Source organism: Polyodon spathula, chromosome 3 (genome assembly GCF_017654505.1).
Source record: "Polyodon spathula isolate WHYD16114869_AA chromosome 3, ASM1765450v1, whole genome shotgun sequence".
In the NCBI taxonomy this organism is placed as follows: Eukaryota; Metazoa; Chordata; class Actinopteri; order Acipenseriformes; family Polyodontidae; genus Polyodon; species Polyodon spathula.
In genome coordinates, this window is record NC_054536.1 from 21,413,243 (window position 1) to 21,431,421 (window position 18,179).

General features: G+C 42.9%; 1 protein-coding gene across 15 annotated transcripts in view; it reads right to left on the reverse strand.

Annotated features, from left to right (window-relative positions):
* The window catches only part of obscnb (obscurin, cytoskeletal calmodulin and titin-interacting RhoGEF b), a 131,005-nt gene extending 113,881 nt beyond the window's left edge, over positions 1–17,124 (reverse strand). For all 15 annotated transcript variants that reach the window (XM_041244678.1, XM_041244671.1, XM_041244666.1 and 12 more), the window contains exons 1-2: positions 16,816–17,124; positions 4–1,108 (exon numbers count right to left, since the gene is read on the reverse strand). In XM_041244678.1, coding sequence (XP_041100612.1) covers positions 4–1,099 — 1,096 coding nt within the window. In that variant the 5' untranslated portion in view covers positions 1,100–1,108; positions 16,816–17,124. The remainder of the gene's footprint in view (positions 1–3; positions 1,109–16,815) is intronic.
* Positions 17,125–18,179: the final 1,055 nt, after the last annotated feature.

Below are 18,179 nucleotides of genomic sequence, written 5' to 3' on the forward strand. Positions count from 1 at the left end.
TACCTTTGACAATGACCAGGACAGCACTGTAGGTCTGCCCAGCCAGGTTGGAGGCGGTACAGGTGTAAAGGCCGTTATCATTCTGCTTGCAGTATAGAATCTTGAGGATGAAGTTCTCCTCTTCATCCTCGTACATAACCTGCCTGCGACCCTCGTTGATGGCTACTCCGTCTTTCTTCCACATGATCTGCGGCTTGGGCCGGCCTGTGACGTAGCAACTGAGCTTGGCATGCTTCCCTTCTGTCACCGTGCAGGTGCGGGTAAAAACACCCTTGGGTAGATTCCCCGCCAAGGAGGCGGCACGTTCGTAATCCTGCGTCAGACTCAATCCCAGAGTGCTACTGGAAGAGGAAGAATAGGTGGCGACCGTGTTGTGGTCATTAGACCGGTAAAGGTCGATTTCGGTCTTGCGCATCTCCTCCCGACGCTTCTGCAGGTGCGACAGCAGGGAGGTGGCCTTTTCTGAAGCTGCATTGGCCAGGTTGTTGGCATCCTGGTGGTCTACAACCAGGGCCGCAGATGCGCTGGCCCTGCCGAGGGAGTTCTGAGCCCGGCAGGTGTAAGTTCCTCCGTCGGTGAACCTCACACACTGGATATTCAAGGAACTCAATTCTCCATTGAACAAAATCTTTAACCTGTTTGACTCTCCTATGTATCTCCCATCCTTCTCCCAGCTGAACGTGGGCTCTGGATAAGCCAAGACCCGGCACTGAAAGGCAACATCCTCTCCCAAGCTGACCCTTCCCGAGACAGGTTTCAGGACAAAAGAAGGAGGACGCTCCACTTGGTTTTCAGGTAGGCCAACGTGGAGAGTAACAGCTGCATATGCCTCACCCACGTTATTGTTGGCCCTGCAAATATACTGCCCACTGTCATCCAGTGTCAGGTCGTAGACGGTCAATCGGTACACATTACCATCCTCCACTGTCTTGAACCGCCCACCTGAGCAGATAATCAGCTTGTCCTTCTCCCAGGTCACTACTGGTACAGGGTTGCCCACAATGGTGCAGCTCAGAGTGGCATCCCTCCCTACACACACAGAGAAGGTCTTGGGCCGTGTGAGGAACCGTGGGGCCCCGCCAAACAAGTCGTGATCCATCCTGGTCTCCTGCAAGGAAAAGATAAAAGATAAAGAAGTCAGACTAAGGGTGAGTAGGGTGTGGATTACAAGCAATAAAAAAAACACACAAACCCTTTATAACCCAACGTGCACTCCTTGGGGAGTAATTATAGAGTGATTATGATCAGCAAGCTACTACACACACCATTATGGATTGGTCTTTAGCAAAATCAAAACTGTACCCGTATTTCTGAAATCCAGCCTAGTGACATGGTGGTTTAGCATGACTTTACAAGAAGTTGCTGGTCATACAAATAACTCAATAACCATAGGAAGCATTTGATTGCAGTTATTGCTGCTAAAGGTGGTGTAACCATTTATTGGGTCTATTTTTATTTGTATGTCTAACATAAATGAATAATTACATAAGCAATAGAACCACTTAAAAAAAAAATGTTTTTAAAGATAATCATTCTCTCAGAATGTTCTGTGGCCATCTGCAGTACCATTTGGAAATCCCAATTTAATGTTTTTAAAACTGTTCTAGATATATCAAACTTAATTTAATGCAAAAAAAGACTAAGCTTTCTGAATAGGACCCTGTAGTAGATCAAATTACTCATTTACAACCTTTTTTTTTAATGATTTTGCAAATGCAAACAATGACACCCAGGATTGTCATGGGAATGTGATGCTTATAAAATACAAGGTACTAATTGTACATTATCAACATGAGACTGTGCAATGCCGTGGTTAAGGTACAGTAAACAGACTAGGGTTATAAGAAGTGATGGGCATCATACTTCAGGAATTCAGATCAGGTTTAAGTTCAATCTGTCAGTGTCTAATGGGGTTTAAAAACTCTGATTTCCTATGCTAGTAAGTCTTAGTGGAGTTCGCTCCACTCTGCTTATACTCTCTCAATATATTTCTCTTTATATTTTATTTTGAAGACACTAAGATGATGAATAAGTCACAAATTGTGGTTGAACAAGCAGCAATATAAACGAAGACTATTCTTCCCAGCTGATCAAGTCAAGTTACTAAAACAGGTTGTATCTTACTGAACAGTGCCTTGAATAGTTCATGTCATTTTTAGATTAACCCCAACCTTTTTTGATGTCCGCAAACCAAGGAACACAAAAATAAAATATGGTTGGAACAATAATCTATTAACTGAATATTTTTAAGAAAAATAAAAAACTGAAATATCTTGCTTGCATAAGTATTCAACCCCCACATATTAATATTTGGTAGAGCCAAAATTGCAATAACAGCTTTAAGTCTTTTGGGGTAAGTATGTACCAGCTTCGCACACAGTGTTGGAGTGATTTTGGCCCATTCTTCTTGGCAGATTTGCTCCAGGTTGTTCAGGTTGGAAGGACGACGCTTGTGGACCGCAATTTTCAAATAGTGCCACAGATTCTCAATGGGATTGAGATCAGGACTTTGACTGGGCCACTGTAGGACATTCACCTTTTTCTTCTTGAGCCACTCCAATGTTGTTTTGACCTTGTGCTTGGGATCATTGTCCTGCTGAAAGGTGAATTCCCTCCCAAGCTTCAGTTTTTTAACGGACAGAAGCAGATTCTCTTGCAGTATTTTCCTGTATTTTGCTCCATCCATTCTTCCTTCAATTGTAACAAGATGCCCAGTCGCTGCTGATGAGAAGCATCCCCACAGCATGATGCTGCCACCACCATACTTCACTGTAGGGATGGTGTGTCTTGAGGCATGGGCAGTGTTAGGTTTGCGCCACATATAACGCTTTGAGTTTTGGCCAAAAAGCTCTATCTGTGTCTCATCTGACCACAAAGCATTTTCCCACATCCCAGCTAGGTCACTCTCATGCTTTCTGGCAAACTCCAGAAGTGCTTTCAGATGGTACTTTTTGAGTAATGACTTCTTTCTTGCCACCCTCCCATACAGGACAGTGTTATACAGAGCTCTTGATATGGTTGACTGGTGCACCATTACTCCACTCCCAGCCATTGAACTCTGTAGCTCCTTCAAAGTGATTGTTGGCCTCTCTGTGGCTTCTCTCACAAGTCTCCTTCTTGTCTGAGCGCTGAGTTTTGAGGGATGGCCTTTTCTTGGCAGTGCCTGGGTGGTGAGATGCAGCTTCCACTTCCTGATTATTGATCCAAATGTGCCCACTGGGATATCCAAACACTTGGATATTATTTTGTACCCTTTCCCTAATCTATGCATTTGTATTACTTTATCTGTAACTTCTGTAGTATGTTCTTTGGTCTTCATTTTCCTTCAGATTCACAGCCTTACCAATGATCCTTCAACAGTGGGGTTTTTTATCCAGAAAATGTGACAGCAACTTTAATGGTTCACAGGTGGAGGCCAATGGTAAGGTAATTGTGTCCTCGTTAGGGCAATTTCTTTCATCGGCGCAAACTGGGAGCTTCCACAGCACAGGGGTTGAATACTTATGCAAGCAACATATTTTGATTTTTTATTTTTCTTAAAAATATTTCCGAACATAAAACCAATGTCACCTTACAATAACTGATTCTGAGTTTCAGTGTTTAAAAATAAAATATCAAACAGAATTAAATTTCAATGTACCATTTGTAATTCAGTAATATGAGAGAATTGGTCAGGGGTCTGAATACTTTTGCAAACCACTGTTTGCACCAGACAGATTAAGTGAAGGGATGGAGTTAAAAATATCAGTTTGAAAAAAAAAAAAACATGAAAAAAAAAAACCATGATTTTTTTTTTTTTTAAATGGTGCCTGTAACAGGGAGAGATCTGTGCTGACTCTGCTGGCGTGTTCACGGGCTGCAGGAAGAGGGCGGCAGTCGCCCAACAGCCGCCTGTGAGTCATGGCAATGACACGGGGAGGTGGGAAAGGGTGTGTGTGGATTTTCCCCCTCTCTGAATGGCTGGGAGGCGGGTCTTGGGTGATTGTTGGCCCTATAAAATAACGCTCTGTTGTTTCATCAGGTCTGCCCACTTAGACGCACCAAGAGTGTGGAAGCTTTGATTCAGGACCGGGAATCAGCCGGGAGAAAAAAGAGATTCACAGCGAGACAGAGAGAGAGAGAGCGGGGAACCCTTGGGCAGACCCCGGCGTATTGTAAAAGAGCAGGCTAGATAGCCGACAGAGTAGGACGGTGATCCGGGTCGTGCGGGTAGCGGCGACCGGGATAACGCTGCCGAGTGCAGCACCTTTTATTTGTAGTTTTATTACTGTTTTATTTTCCCATGTCGGCGGGAGCTCCTGGCCCGGGTACTGGGGCAGGGTGGGGATACCCACGGGCTGCTGCAGTGTAGGACCGGGGTCTCGCGCGGACGCCTTATCGGCAGGCCCCTTTTATGGCTCCAGTGTTTTCCCCTCTTTCCAAAACTTCGGGGAGAGAAACCAGCCCACCGAGGTGTTGAACGTGCAGGGAGGTGGGCCACCTCTCCCGGGACTGCCCCGTGATGGAGTGTGACCTCAGCCGACCAGGTAGGCACGTTCAATTACCTCAGTCGCTTCAGCACACGGGTTTTGTTATTCCTGTGACAGTGGATGGTACAAAAACCCAGGCTCTCCTGGACTCAGGGTGTGGTCAGTCTCTAGTACAGGAGAGCCTAGTCTCACCGGGGCATAAACGTATATTGGGACGGGTGCATATTAAATGTATTCATGGGGATGTCCGCTCCTATTCCAAGATAAATGTGTGTATGACTATTGGCCAGCAGGTGATGCAGGTGCAGGTAGGATTATGTCCTCGATTGCCGGTACCAGTAGTTCTGGGACGGGACTGTGAGCAGTTTAAAGATTGGTTGGCTGCTCTGACAGCCCCGTCTTCCTTATTGGCTAAGAAAGAGGAAGTAATTGGAGAGATTTTTCCCTTTCGCGATCCAGAATGGTTTTGCCATAGATTTAAACCCCGTAAAACTAAACGGGAGCGTCGGATCGCTAAGAATGAGGGCTGGCAATGGAGGGAGTCGGAGAAGTTTCAGGTGGGGGCGGTTGGTGAAGAGTCCGGGGGGGAGGTCGCGGAGCCAGCGCAGGGGTCTGGCTCGGCTGCCTCTGCTCGGGACCGACCTGACCCCGAGTTGGAAGCCATGGGAGCTGATTTCTTAGCTCGCTCCCGTGACTTCCGACTCGAGCAAGGGCGTGACGACGTGCTGGGCAGGCTCTTTGACCAAGCAGCGGTGGTTAATGGTCGGGTGGTCGAGCCCAGACGCGCCGCCACGTACCCCCACTTTGAAATTGATCGAGACCTACTGTACCGTGTTGATAAATTACCCCAGACCGGTGAAGTGCGTCATCAGTTGCTCATTCCTCAGCCCTTTAAGGAGGATTTGTTGCAGCTGGCTCACGCTATTCCCCTGTCTGGTCATTTGGGAAGGGATAAAACTAAAGCAAGGCTTGTGTCACGGTTCTTCTGGCTGGGGCTGGATGGCGATGTTAAGCGGTTTTGTGAGCGTTGTGGGGAATGTCAGAAGGCCAGCCCTAGAGCCGTTCCACGAGCCCCTCTGGTGCCTTTGCCCCTAGTGGAAGCTCCGTTTGAGCGTATTGGGATGGACATAGTTGGGCCACTAGAAAGGAGTGCGGCAGGATACACCCACCTACTTGTCATTCTGGATTACGCTACGCGTTATCCAGAGGCAATTCCCCTCCGATCTATGTCCGCTAAGTCTGTTGCCAACGAGCTTGTGAAGGTTTTCTCCCGGGTGGGGATTCCCAAAGAGATACTAACCGATCAAGGCACCAATTTTATGTCCCGGCTAATCCGCGGAACATGTAAGCTTTTGGGAATTAAGACCATTAGGACCTCGGTGTTTCATCCTCAGACCGACGGTTTGGTGGAACGCTTTAATAAGACCCTTAAGAACATGTTGCGCAGATTTATTCGTAGTGATGTGCGTTACTGGGACCAGCTGATTCCTCCCCTTCTCTTTGCGATCAGAGAGGTTCCCCAGGCTTCTACGGGGTTTTCACCATTCGAGCTGCTGTATGGGCGGAGACCCCGGGGCGTGCTCGATCTGGTCAGAGAGATGTGGGAGGAGCAGCAGGACAATTCGACCAATACCGTCCGGTATGTGTTGGACCTGCGCAAACGTCTTGAGTCTGTTGGGAAATGGGCGCATGACAATTTGCAGCAGGCGCAGCACAGACAGGAGACACAATATAACCGAGGAGCCCGGTTGCGCACATTTCAGCCGGGGGATAAGGTACTTCTCTTATTACCCAGTTCTGAGTCGAAACTCTTGGCTAAGTGGCAAGGACCCTTTGAGGTTACACGCCAGGTTGGGAAGGTGGACTATGAGATCTGCCAGCCGGAGCGACGGACAGAGAAACACATTTATCATATCAATCTCTTAAAGCCTTGGTTACAACCAGAGGCGTTGTTAGTGGCGCATGCAGATGACGTCACAGACCTGGGACCTGATCTTTCTGTGTTGGCAAGAAAAGGATCGGTACAGATTGCTGAGAATCTGACACCAACGCAGAAATGTCAGGCTCGCGGTCTGGTGGCGGAGTTTCCTGACGTGTTCTCTTCCGTCCCGGGGCAGACTCGAGTAGCCCATCATCACATTGATATTGAGCCGGGGGCGCTAGTTCGCCAGAGGCCGTACCGTATACCTGAGCGTAAAAGACAGGTAATAAAAGCGGAAATTGACGAAATGCTGAGACTGGGGGTAATAGAAGAGTCCCAAAGTGACTGGAACAGTCCAATCGTTTTAGTCGATAAGCCAGACGGGTCAACTCGATTTTGCATTGATTTCAGACGAATCAATGAGAAATCGAAATTTGACGCTTATCCGATGCCCCGAGTAGATGAGTTGCTGGAGCGTCTAGGCACGGCTCATTTTATGACGACACTGGATTTAACGAAGGGGTACTGGCAGATACCCCTGACTCCAGAATCTAGAGAGAGGACGGCGTTTTCGACTCCCTTCGGGTTGTACCAATTCAGGACCATGCCCTTTGGGTTGCACGGAGCCCCCGCCACTTTCCAGCGGATGATGGATCGCATCTTGCGGCCCCATCAGCAGTACGCCGCTGCTTACATAGATGACGTGGTTATCCACAGTGAGGATTGGCCGAGTCATCTGTGTAAGGTAGCGGCGGTGCTGCAGTCCTTGCAGGAGGTGGGGCTCACTGCTAACCCAAAGAAGTGTGCCATTGGGAAGAGTGAGTCGGAGTATTTGGGGTATCGAGTAGGGGGTGGCCAGATCAGACCGCTAGTTGCTAAGGTGAAAGCCTTGGCTGACTGGCCGGTTCCTACAACCAAAACCCAGGTGCGCTCTTTCTTGGGACTAGCGGGCTATTATAGAAAGTTCATCCCGAGTTTCGCTACGCTCGCTGCTCCCTTGACAGACCTCACCCGGAAGGCTGCCCCAAATATGGTTCAGTGGACGGAGTCGTGCCAGAGGGCCTTTCTCGCCTTGAAGCGGAGGCTGTGTAGTAAGCCAGTACTATGCAGCCCGGATTTTGGTAAGAGGTTCACCCTGCAGACGGATGCGTCAGAGACAGGTCTCGGGGCAGTGTTGTCTCAGGAGGTTCGGGGAAGCGAGCACCCGGTCCTGTATATCAGCAGGAAGCTCCTTCCCCGCGAGAAAAATTATAGCACCATCGAGAAGGAGTGTCTCGCGGTAAAATGGGCAGTCGAGTCACTCCGGTACTACCTCCTGGGGCGACACTTCACCCTGGTTACAGATCATGCCCCCTTAGCATGGCTTCACCGGATGAAAGATAGCAACGCCAGAATCACACGGTGGTACTTGGCCTTGCAGCCCTATGCCTTCAGGGTAGTCCACCGAGCAGGAAAGCTGCATCAAAACGCAGACTTTTTCTCTCGGGAAGGCATGGGGGTGTAAGATTTTCGAATGAACCGGTGGTGTCATTCTGAGGGGAAGGATATGTAACAGGGAGAGATCTGTGCTGACTCTGCTGGCGTGTTCACGGGCTGCAGGAAGAGGGCGGCAGTCGCCCAACAGCCGCCTGTGAGTCATAGCAATGACATGGGGAGGTGGGAAAGGGTGTGTGTGGACTTTCCCCCTCTCTGAATGGCTGGGAGGCGGGTCTTGGGTGATTGTTGGCCCTATAAAATAACGCTCTGTTGTTTCCTCAGGTCTGCCCACTTAGACGCACCAAGAGTGCGGAAGCTTTGATTCAGGACCGGGAATCAGCCGGGAGAAAAGAAATTCACAGCGAGAAAGAGAGAGAGAGCGGGGAACCCTTGGGCAGACCCCCGGCGTATTGTAAAAGAGCAGGCTAGATAGCCGACAGAGTAGGACGGTGATCCGGGTCGTGCGGGTAGCGGCGACCGGGATAACGCTGCCGAGTGCAGCACCTTCTATTTGTAGTTTTATTACTGTTTTATTTTCCCTTGTTCTTTTCGCCTTCTGTTTTCATTATTATTTCTTTGAGCACCTGCGAGTGCACTTGCTGTTCGTGTACCAGCTGTGGTATTTCCGTGGTGCTGTCTATCATCGTTGATAGGCAGCCCACGGTCAACAGTGCCCTCTGCCGGAGAGAAATAAGAACCGGTCTAAAATAAAACTGGGCACCTGTGTGGTGTTTCCAAATACACCTGTCTGTCTCCTGGTCAGTGAATTACCCACACCCCTTCCACAGTGCCATATAATGCCTAAGAGCGATCAGGTATTCCTAGATACAGTTGAAATACTACTGGGCAGCAAGCAGGCTTGTCTGAAAAATTCAGCACAATAAAACACTGTGAAATGCTCTTTTTTTTTTAAAGCAATTTCCAAGACCTATTCAAAAGTATTTTTTGCTCTGGGGTTGTAGCCTAAATCAAGCCTAAATCAAGCTTACTGCGGTGAACAATGGTAAAAGTATAGTAGGAAGGGGTAATTATATAGAGGTAAAGATTAGGAACCAAGAAGTGGTGGGCTACTTTTATCTTTAAAACACATTCATTGTGCAATGGCAACAATTTAATCTCATTATCGGGGTATTAGCAGAGACGTCTCATTTTTTCAGTCTCTGTCTTTTAGGCTATCCATCACTTATTATCCAAGAGCATTGTTTAAGCCATTTGAACAATTCAAATTGATCACATGTGAAGCCCAAGATGCCTACTCTGAATGGTTTGTCTTCCATATTGCGACTAAAAGACAAACATGCTGCCAATAGCATTTTCACACAAGTCACCCAATACCAAGCATGTGTCCTTATGTGAAATCATCCAGAAGTTACAGCCAACGAATGACATTTCCTACAATGTGTGATTAGAGTCACTTTGGGGTCATCATACTTGATCCTTCATCAAGTCCGTAGTGTATTAGGTTATATTCCTATTATAGTATGATGAGATGTAGTGGGATTAAAGCAACATGAGTATCTTAATCCCTGTATTAATCACACAGCTGCTACTGTTAAAACCAAGCAAAAAGTGCACAGCAAGGGAAAAAAAATTCACTAAGTCTCAAAGTGATATGATATCCCTTCTGCTATTTTAAGCAAGCGAGAATTAACTTAACATATTTATACAAGTACTGTTTTAATTACTTTTACTTTCATGTCTGTTTTCCACCTGTTGACATTCACAAAATCATGACCTTATGTTCCACAATCTTAAACACATGAAGATTAATATCAAGGCTGGAAAGATCCAGTGGTGTTCTGCTGCATGACAGGCAGGTTCAGAGAGTGGCTACTTTAACTTACTGAGTAGATGTTACACTTTAAGACCAGGGAGGTTTGGATTCAGTATTCTAGGTTTGAAGATGGTATTACCTTATATGTTCACAGTGTTTTGCAGTTTCTCATGCTTTTCCCAAACTTAAAGTATACATGTACTGTGCTTCTTCTCTGCATCCATTCACAGAACAGCATCCTGCAGAATTACTGATTTTGTTGAACTCAGATTTTATCCACTCCAATCTTCTTATACACTCAATGCCTTGTACACTCAACACACCAAATAATTATAATCATAATCCTAACAGAAACTAAAATTACAGGTCATTATATGAACAGTGGAATCTCTTTGCCATTCACTTTCATAGGGATTCCAAATCCTGTTATTCTGCATTAAAACAATATGGCACAGTTTGGATGAACAAACATCATAAACCCCTTTCACACTGGCACTGCTACCCAGGGTTGAAGAAACATTTGAGGTAATCAACAAATAACCAACCTGCATGGCACCGGGTCCTAATCCGGGTAGAGCATGCCAGTGTGAAAGGGGCTATAGAGTCCCTCATCGAATGACCAGCTATCGCTATGGTTGAAGTCAAACACAAACCAAAAGAGACACTGAAACTTTTATAATTAAAAAATCAGAACTCTAAACAAGACAAAAGCACTTGTCACTCATAATATATAACATCTCCTGTAGTTATCACAGCACAGCCTGAATGACTGATTTCCTTTTAGTCAGTACATACTATCTTTTTTTTTTTTTTTTTAATCAAAACAAGGAACTTCAAATATCAGCTGTCACGTGATATCTATAATTAGTGGATGTGTAGCCTGACTGAAGCTTTTCAACTTGATCAGAGACTGCTTGTAAACAAGTAATGAAGGCTCACACAACAGAAATACGGTTTAGCAATGCAGTCAGTTTATTAACAGGAAATACAATTAAAACAAACTTGTAATGGATATATCTGTATATAAAATAATACAAAATGAAAAATATTGCAATTTGTGCTGGTGTCCTACACCACACTGGTGGTGAGAATAAGATAAAAAAAAGAGGTAGTAGGTCTTTGCTACACCCCCATAACCTTCTCAGATAGATTTGAACCGTTGAATCTTTTAAAAAGCACAAATTAAAAGACAGCTAAAAGTTTGAGCAGTTTTTTCACAAAGAATTCCGTTGTATTTGGTAATTGTACAGATTTTTGGAAAAGTGACTGATCTAGCGAGGACATGAGGATGGGAAGCAAAATAGCATTCAGCGTGTTGCGTTAAAATTCAGTCAGTTTATAGTATTCTGTTTTATTATTTCAATTTCCACTACATCAAGTAACAGTGAACACTTTTTATAAAAAAGCTTAGTAAATCTCTGGACATTTGCCACAATTTCTAAGGGTCCAATTCAATTAACATTATAGATTTTGAAAGTTACAGCTTTGTTCCGTCAAAAATTGTGAAAGGGAGTACGGTCAATCAGGATTCACTTAAAGCATAATCTTCCAAAAATCAATCAAGGTCATTCATTGAAGCAGGCCTAGCTGAAAAAAGTGCAGTTAGTTTCAGGAGACAAATATCCTCTTTCCTGCTTTCTGTAGATTTACATTTGGGTGTGACTAATAAGTTGGCCACACTTGGGGAAAATGGCCACCTCTGAATTTCACAAAACTTTTCACAATGATTGAATGCTGTATAGAACTTCACAAAAGGGGCCCAAGCTCCCTTGGCACTGAACTGAGCCAGCTGCTGTATTTGTGACCTTATAACTAAATGTGAAAGGTTTTTCAGCCTCTCTGCAAACACCGATTCAGTATTTAAATCTAAGGCAAATGTTGTGGGGATTACCACCTTAAGAAAACTGGGGCCCTTACCCCACAAAACATAGTACCTTTTGTACTGAACGACTTAAAATATTCATGGTCTTCTAGGCTGCGTTCAATAGGTTGAGTGCTCTGCCGTAGCGCTACGTAGCATAAGTTAAGTCTTATTGAACATTCAAGATAGCGGAAAATACAGCACTAGCACTGTATTTGATGAATTTATGACAGATTGTGCAGAAAATATGCTGTTTAGTGGCTCTCATACACGTGTATCGAGATCCAACACCATGGCTTTAGCAGCAGTGAATTCAAACACATGCAAGAGTCCTGTACGGATTGAAAACTACATTAAGAGCGTTGTTCTTCAGTACTGTGATTGTTGCATAGTGCATGTTTTATTTATAGTTGGCTATAGTGCAGTTATTGCTTGCAATTAAGATGTTTCTGTTGTATGGAAGTGTTGTATAGCAAATGTTTTAAACAATTATTCAACAAAGTAACATTTTTATACAGCAAATCAAATAAATAAAACCTTTCCAAAGAAATTACTTCTTCAACGATTCTTTAAATACATCTGTGAATCACTTTAGCAGTTCCCTTTCAAATCGAAGACGATTGTCAACAACATTACGTATGGGATATGCCTGCCTATTAGTAGGTATTTTCTGAGCTCGCTATACCAGAGCTGCCAATAGGCCCCTTCCTCAGATGACACCCTTAGTCCCGCCTACCGAGAGATTACAACTGTCATACCACGGAAGCCATTTCTATTTTTGCCTGTCAAGACCTTCTGTGTTGGTATGTAAGCAAATTGTGAAAAATAAATTTAAGTCACTGCAGTTCCCTTGCCTTTCAGGCTGAAAGCTGGCTTGCTGCTTTCACGATATCAGTGACTCCTGATTCAGCCTTTTCCTTCTTTCTTCCTCAGCAACCTGCACGCAGTTGCGTTCCAGGCTGCTGCTTTCCTATCTGTGGTACATGAGTCGACTGCTTGTGCAGTATTGATTTAAAGGAGTGAGTGTTGTTGTCTTTTCCAGCCTTCACTCATGTGGTAGCATGTCCTCCACAGGGGCTAGGCTCTGCCATACCCCCGTTGTCGAGCGACTCAGCTATCTGCCAAGTGGCAATTTATATATATATATGTAGTTTTTTGACTAAATTAACTAGGTAAAAACAAAAAAAGGAAAAATAAACAGCAGGCCTTGTCCTCCAAGGGCTGTTTTTTCCAGACCCATTGTAGAGTAGACCTCGACGGCTGCCCAGGCCCACCCACCTCGGTGCATCGGGCCTTTGAAAAATCAACAACAGCAGTGTGTTCCCCAGTAATACTGTTATACTCCGTCCACAGATTCGCCCGCCGCGGCTTCGGCCTGACCAGGCGTGTGCCTACACGTGGTTAGGGTAGGCACCGCTGCTTCAGCTGTCCCCTGGTGCTTCACTACCTCAGTGCATGCTCAGCCCTTGGTACTTCAGTGCCTCGGTAATCGGTGCACTAGGTGCTTAGTGCACCCGTTGCGCACAGTGCCCTTGGTGCGTATAGCGCCTCGTGCATACATGACCCTGGTGCACACGGTGCTCGTGCATGCGGTGCCCAGTGCATTCGACGCTCGGTGCACATGGTGCGCTCAGTGCTTAGTGCACTCGTTACACATGGCTCTCGGTAAACATAGTGCCTCGGTGCTTGCGTTACCTCGGTGTACTCGGTGCACATTCTGCTACGTGCAAGCGCCTTGGTGCATTTGGTGCACACAATACTGCCGTGCTTGCACCTCGGACACCTGGGTGCTCACTACCATGCACCGAGGCATTCATCTTTATGACCATTTTAATCCCTCAGAAGGCATGAGCCAGAAAGGAATGGGGCCTATCGTCAGCTCTGGCACAGAGCTCAGAAAATACCTACCCAATGGGCAGGCATATCCCATATGTAATGTTGTTGGTGGCCATCTTCTCTTTCAGGGAACCAGGGTTACAGTAAGTAAAATAAGGTTAGTTTCTTTGTTTTGCAACCTTCTGCATTTCCATGAGCTCCTGCATCTGCCTTTTCTGTTCCCCAGCAAAATCTTACAATTTTAGTTCTAGTGTTTGTTTGTTTTTTCTCTCCAATATGATTGAAGTCTTATAGTACATATATTATTTTGTTTTGAATGTGTTCTTGGTTTGATAATAAAGTAACACTAAAAAAAAAGTTTTAAAGTTTTCGGTGTAGCCTATACTGCTGTGCCTTTTCAGCGGAGATACACAGTGAAGCCTAATCTCGCAGAAATAGCAAAAAACAAAAACAAACAAACAAAAACGGCGTTATATTGAGTTCACCTTTAACACAGCGCTATTCGTCCATTATTGTTCTTTTTAAATACAGTTATGATATCCTTAATACAAGGCCGACCAAACTAACAATAACAAGCTGAGTCTTTCGAATGTTGCAGGCGATGCTTGCAGATTCACTTCATTTAAAAGGAAAATAGTCAAATAATTGCACTGTTAATTGGAAAAAAACAAACATATTATTTTACGAAAAAGAATGCACACAGATATGTTGGTTAAAAAGTCCAGTACGTGGGGAAATTACACCAAAGGCGCCCTACTAGTATAGCGCCTCCACCATTTTGAAACGCTCACTGACTAAGTTACGAAGCGCTCTCGGCGTGCACGTTGTTCAATAGAAAGGGCTACTTAATAACGTAAAACTTAAGCGACAGCTCCACTGGAACAGCCAATAAAAATGTAAAAAAAAATAACTGAAGTACATTATTATTATTATTATTATTATTATTATTATTATTATTTATTATTATTATTATTATTATTATTATTATTATTACAGTGCAGTACAGGGTTACAATGCAAAGTTAATATTTAAATACGGTATGGCTTACAGTAAGCGGAAATAAGTGGGAAGGGCCAATGATTTTCCTTATCAAATTGTAGTGGTCTGTTTTAGCCATTTCTACTGGTAGCGACGTTGTTAATATAAAGGTCTACATGCGCACCTTACGGGCAGTGTTTATAGACACTTACAGGAGTCATACCAGTATGTTCTCCAATAATGTACTGCATTGTCACATACTTAATCGATTTTGGCTTGATAAACAGCGTATCGTATTGTAGCATGCACGAGTGCAAAAGGAGCCGGTTCTTTTGTACAGCGGTATTGGCGCTATGCTTTAGTGCGAGAGATCCCGGGTTCTCTCTCGCCCGTCCTCCTCCTGTTTGTGGACTGCCTCGCCCTGTGTGATGCGCTTGCCTGCAGGAACCGGGATCAGTAATGTATCATTTATTATTCCATATGGTAGGGGACAACTAGAAAAAAATCTTTATACAACTGCGACAATAATCCCTGATTCCCACCTCTCTCTATTCTTTCTATTCGTTACCATACAAGCTTAAAACATATTATATAATTATCCAAAATATGAATTTCTTCTCATTTGACTTACCAGGTTTAAAATTGCTAGTCTTAAGATTATATGAATTTAAAAAAAAAAAAAGAGAAATGTGATTCAAACTACATTTATGGGGTGTACCCTACAAAGTAGCTACTAAAGTACCAACAACGCAACGCTACAGAATGGGAAGGATGCTACTTGTTAAAAGCAACATATTTCAAAGAAGACTTGACTGGTAGCCAAAAAAAGATATGTGCTAAATATATATATATAGCACATTTATAACACAAGTTTTATTTACTTCATAAAACTTTATCATTTTAGCATAGCCCCACCTCATTGAAATACAGTGATGCCTAGCTTCATTTTGTTGCAAACTCTCCAAAAAAAGAAATCGAATACGTATGACAAAAGTGTAAGCTGATCTTTTATTTTAAGGTAGTGTGATGAGAGTATTGATTGACACTGAAACCCTTAACTGTAATAAGGACCACATGAATATTGTGGCACCTCCCAATCAATTTTATACATCACAAACAAATTTGTCAGCACGGTTGTTTATTTTTTGTTTTTTGTTTGAAGTTATTTTAATAATGAATTGCTAACTACAGTATTTAAAACCAAAAATCAAATTAATAACTATTAAAAAGGCATGTACTAAATGTGAATTACTCAACTGAATAAATCATACATTGCCCTGGTAAACTGGTCAATAAGGTAATTATTAAACATGCTTATATTGTATTATCAAAAATAAAACTGATAACTAATTTTGTGTGTTTTTAATAGCTCCTACTGTAATGGTTGGTTTGTCATCCAGATTTTGAAGTGCAAAGATAAAGGTACATTTTAAATGTAAAAATACTACTAGCAAGAAATTAGTTAGCAATTTTTTCATAACTAACATTATTAATCCCGGAATATTTGAATAAAGTGTCACCAAATTATCGAGTTCTGATAGTTAAAAATAATGACCAAAAATTGGAATTTTACAAATAACAGCTATCCTGTTTGAATTGATTTAGTTTTAATGCTATTACTGTAACACAAACTCACGACTGACAGTTTTGTCTTTGGTTCCCAAGCATTAACATGTAAAACATCGATTTTTTTTTTTTTTTTTAATGTATAAACTCTCATTTTTATTGATGCATGTATATCAGATTGAACTATCCTGTCTATTTAAACAGTGTGACATTTTGTGCCTTTGTTACACCACTCCAGTGAGCCCCACTTCCCAAAAATAGCCTCAGCTGTCGAACTCTATCTGAACGCATGTCCATTTGTAGAAGCGCCTTGTGATCAGCTGTTTGATAGGTCAATCCTTACTGTACAAGCGCAGACAAACCTGTTAAAGAAACAACTCTCCGACCATTGACATCTAAACAGCAACACAAATAAATAAGACTGTCCCGACACATCTGATAAAATAAAATCAATTGAAAAAAAACGTTCTTCCTGTAGGTTGTATTTCATACCTGAGCCGAGGATTGGAAAAATCTCATTAAATAAACCCCTATACCGCCGTGTACAATGCGGAACGGGTTAAAACAAACAAATAAATAAATAAATAAACGAACGGCTATTGCTGATTTAAATAGTCAAATACATACAAATATGAAAAAAGTACAAGTGTTATACTGTCAGGAGAATACCTACTTGCATACGCATCTGTAATGCTTATTCTCTAAGTACAGTAAATAAGCAATGTGTAGCTCGGTGATACGATGTCCTTTGAAATGCTATTCAGAACAGTTGTTCATTTGGTGTGGTACCGTTCTATGATGATATAAGTGGTATTAATAATACGGCAGTATTTGTTATATTCTCAGTACTGCACAGCCCAACTGAGCATAAACAACCAAACCCACCGAACACAAAAAAATACATTAACATTAATAACGCTGTAAAGTGTCTTACCTGATATAGTTCAGGCTCTTATAGATAAGTTTGAACAAGGTTTTTTTTCCCTATCATAAGGCACAATGCTGGCATAACGTCCCAAAATCATAAAGTTAGATCCAAATTCTCGCCCTTTATTTATTTATTTTAAATCCAAACGTTAAATAGGATAAAGTTTGCGTTTTCTTCCTTAGTAAAAGTCAGTGGCCGGGAATTGTCCCCCAGTCCCCTGTAGTGGGTTGGAGACTTTCTTTTTCGTTGCCCTTCGTCTGTCTCTGCTGCTGAATAGCTGACGTGCTTTCCATCGGCTCAGCCCTTATTCCAAAATAGCAGCGAGTGTCATTTGTTGAAGTGATATCCAGCCGATATAGCAAACACAGGCTGTGCAGTATTTGCCGGACGCTACCAAATGGATTTGAAGGTAGTAGCTCTCACACAACAAATGAGTAAATTATAATGAAATACAGCATGAGCATTGCAGTTTATTTTAATATTATTACAGATCCTGATACATTTACCTGTACCATGCTTTACTGACAACTGGGTGACAAAAAGGGATCTGCACAAAGTTTGCAGGCAGTTTAATAAATGGAAATGCCAGCAAAATTACACTGAAATTACATCTGCACATATATAGTGTTGATTTTTCAAATTCGTTTTCTAGGAGTCTTTTCAGAAGCAGTGGTTAAAAAAATAGCATATTTGCTGGAATATTTAGTTAGCATGGAATGTAAAGACCCAAGCAGGAATAACATGATAATTGTAAAGAAACACACATAAAAGGATATCAAACAGGTTGGAAGTTAAATATATTTGAAAATGTAGTGTTTAATGGAATGCTAACTAAGGCTTTAAAATCTATTTCGTACCTATTATTAACACCAGTGACATTATCACTGGTCTCCTTATCACGGAGCAAAGCACATTTCGTCATTTGCTTTTCAAGTAGGGATTAATTACATATGACTTCACTATGATGGACCTTCATGGAACAGATTCTCATGTTCCTTACTGCAACATAGGTTATCTGGCTATTTTTACAAAGAACATAAAGGAAACCATGAGATGGTACTGTTTGGTGCTTATCTGCTCAAGTGAGAGGCTCATTTTCCAGTCATTGGATTTTGCTATAATGCAGCAGTAAATTACAGTGACTCCACTCTCATTAAACAGCACTAAAGGTACATTGGAAGATTGCCATCAGCCTTCTGCCAAAGCAATAACGCTAAATGCACTTCTTTTAAACTTCCCAAACTCATCAAATATAGCTTGGAATTTACATTACAGCAATGATGCACAAACCACTGCATTGGAGACTGCGACTGGATTTATGCTATTCTAAGTAAACAGCAGAGGCAATCTAGTTTTGCTAAAGCAATTGG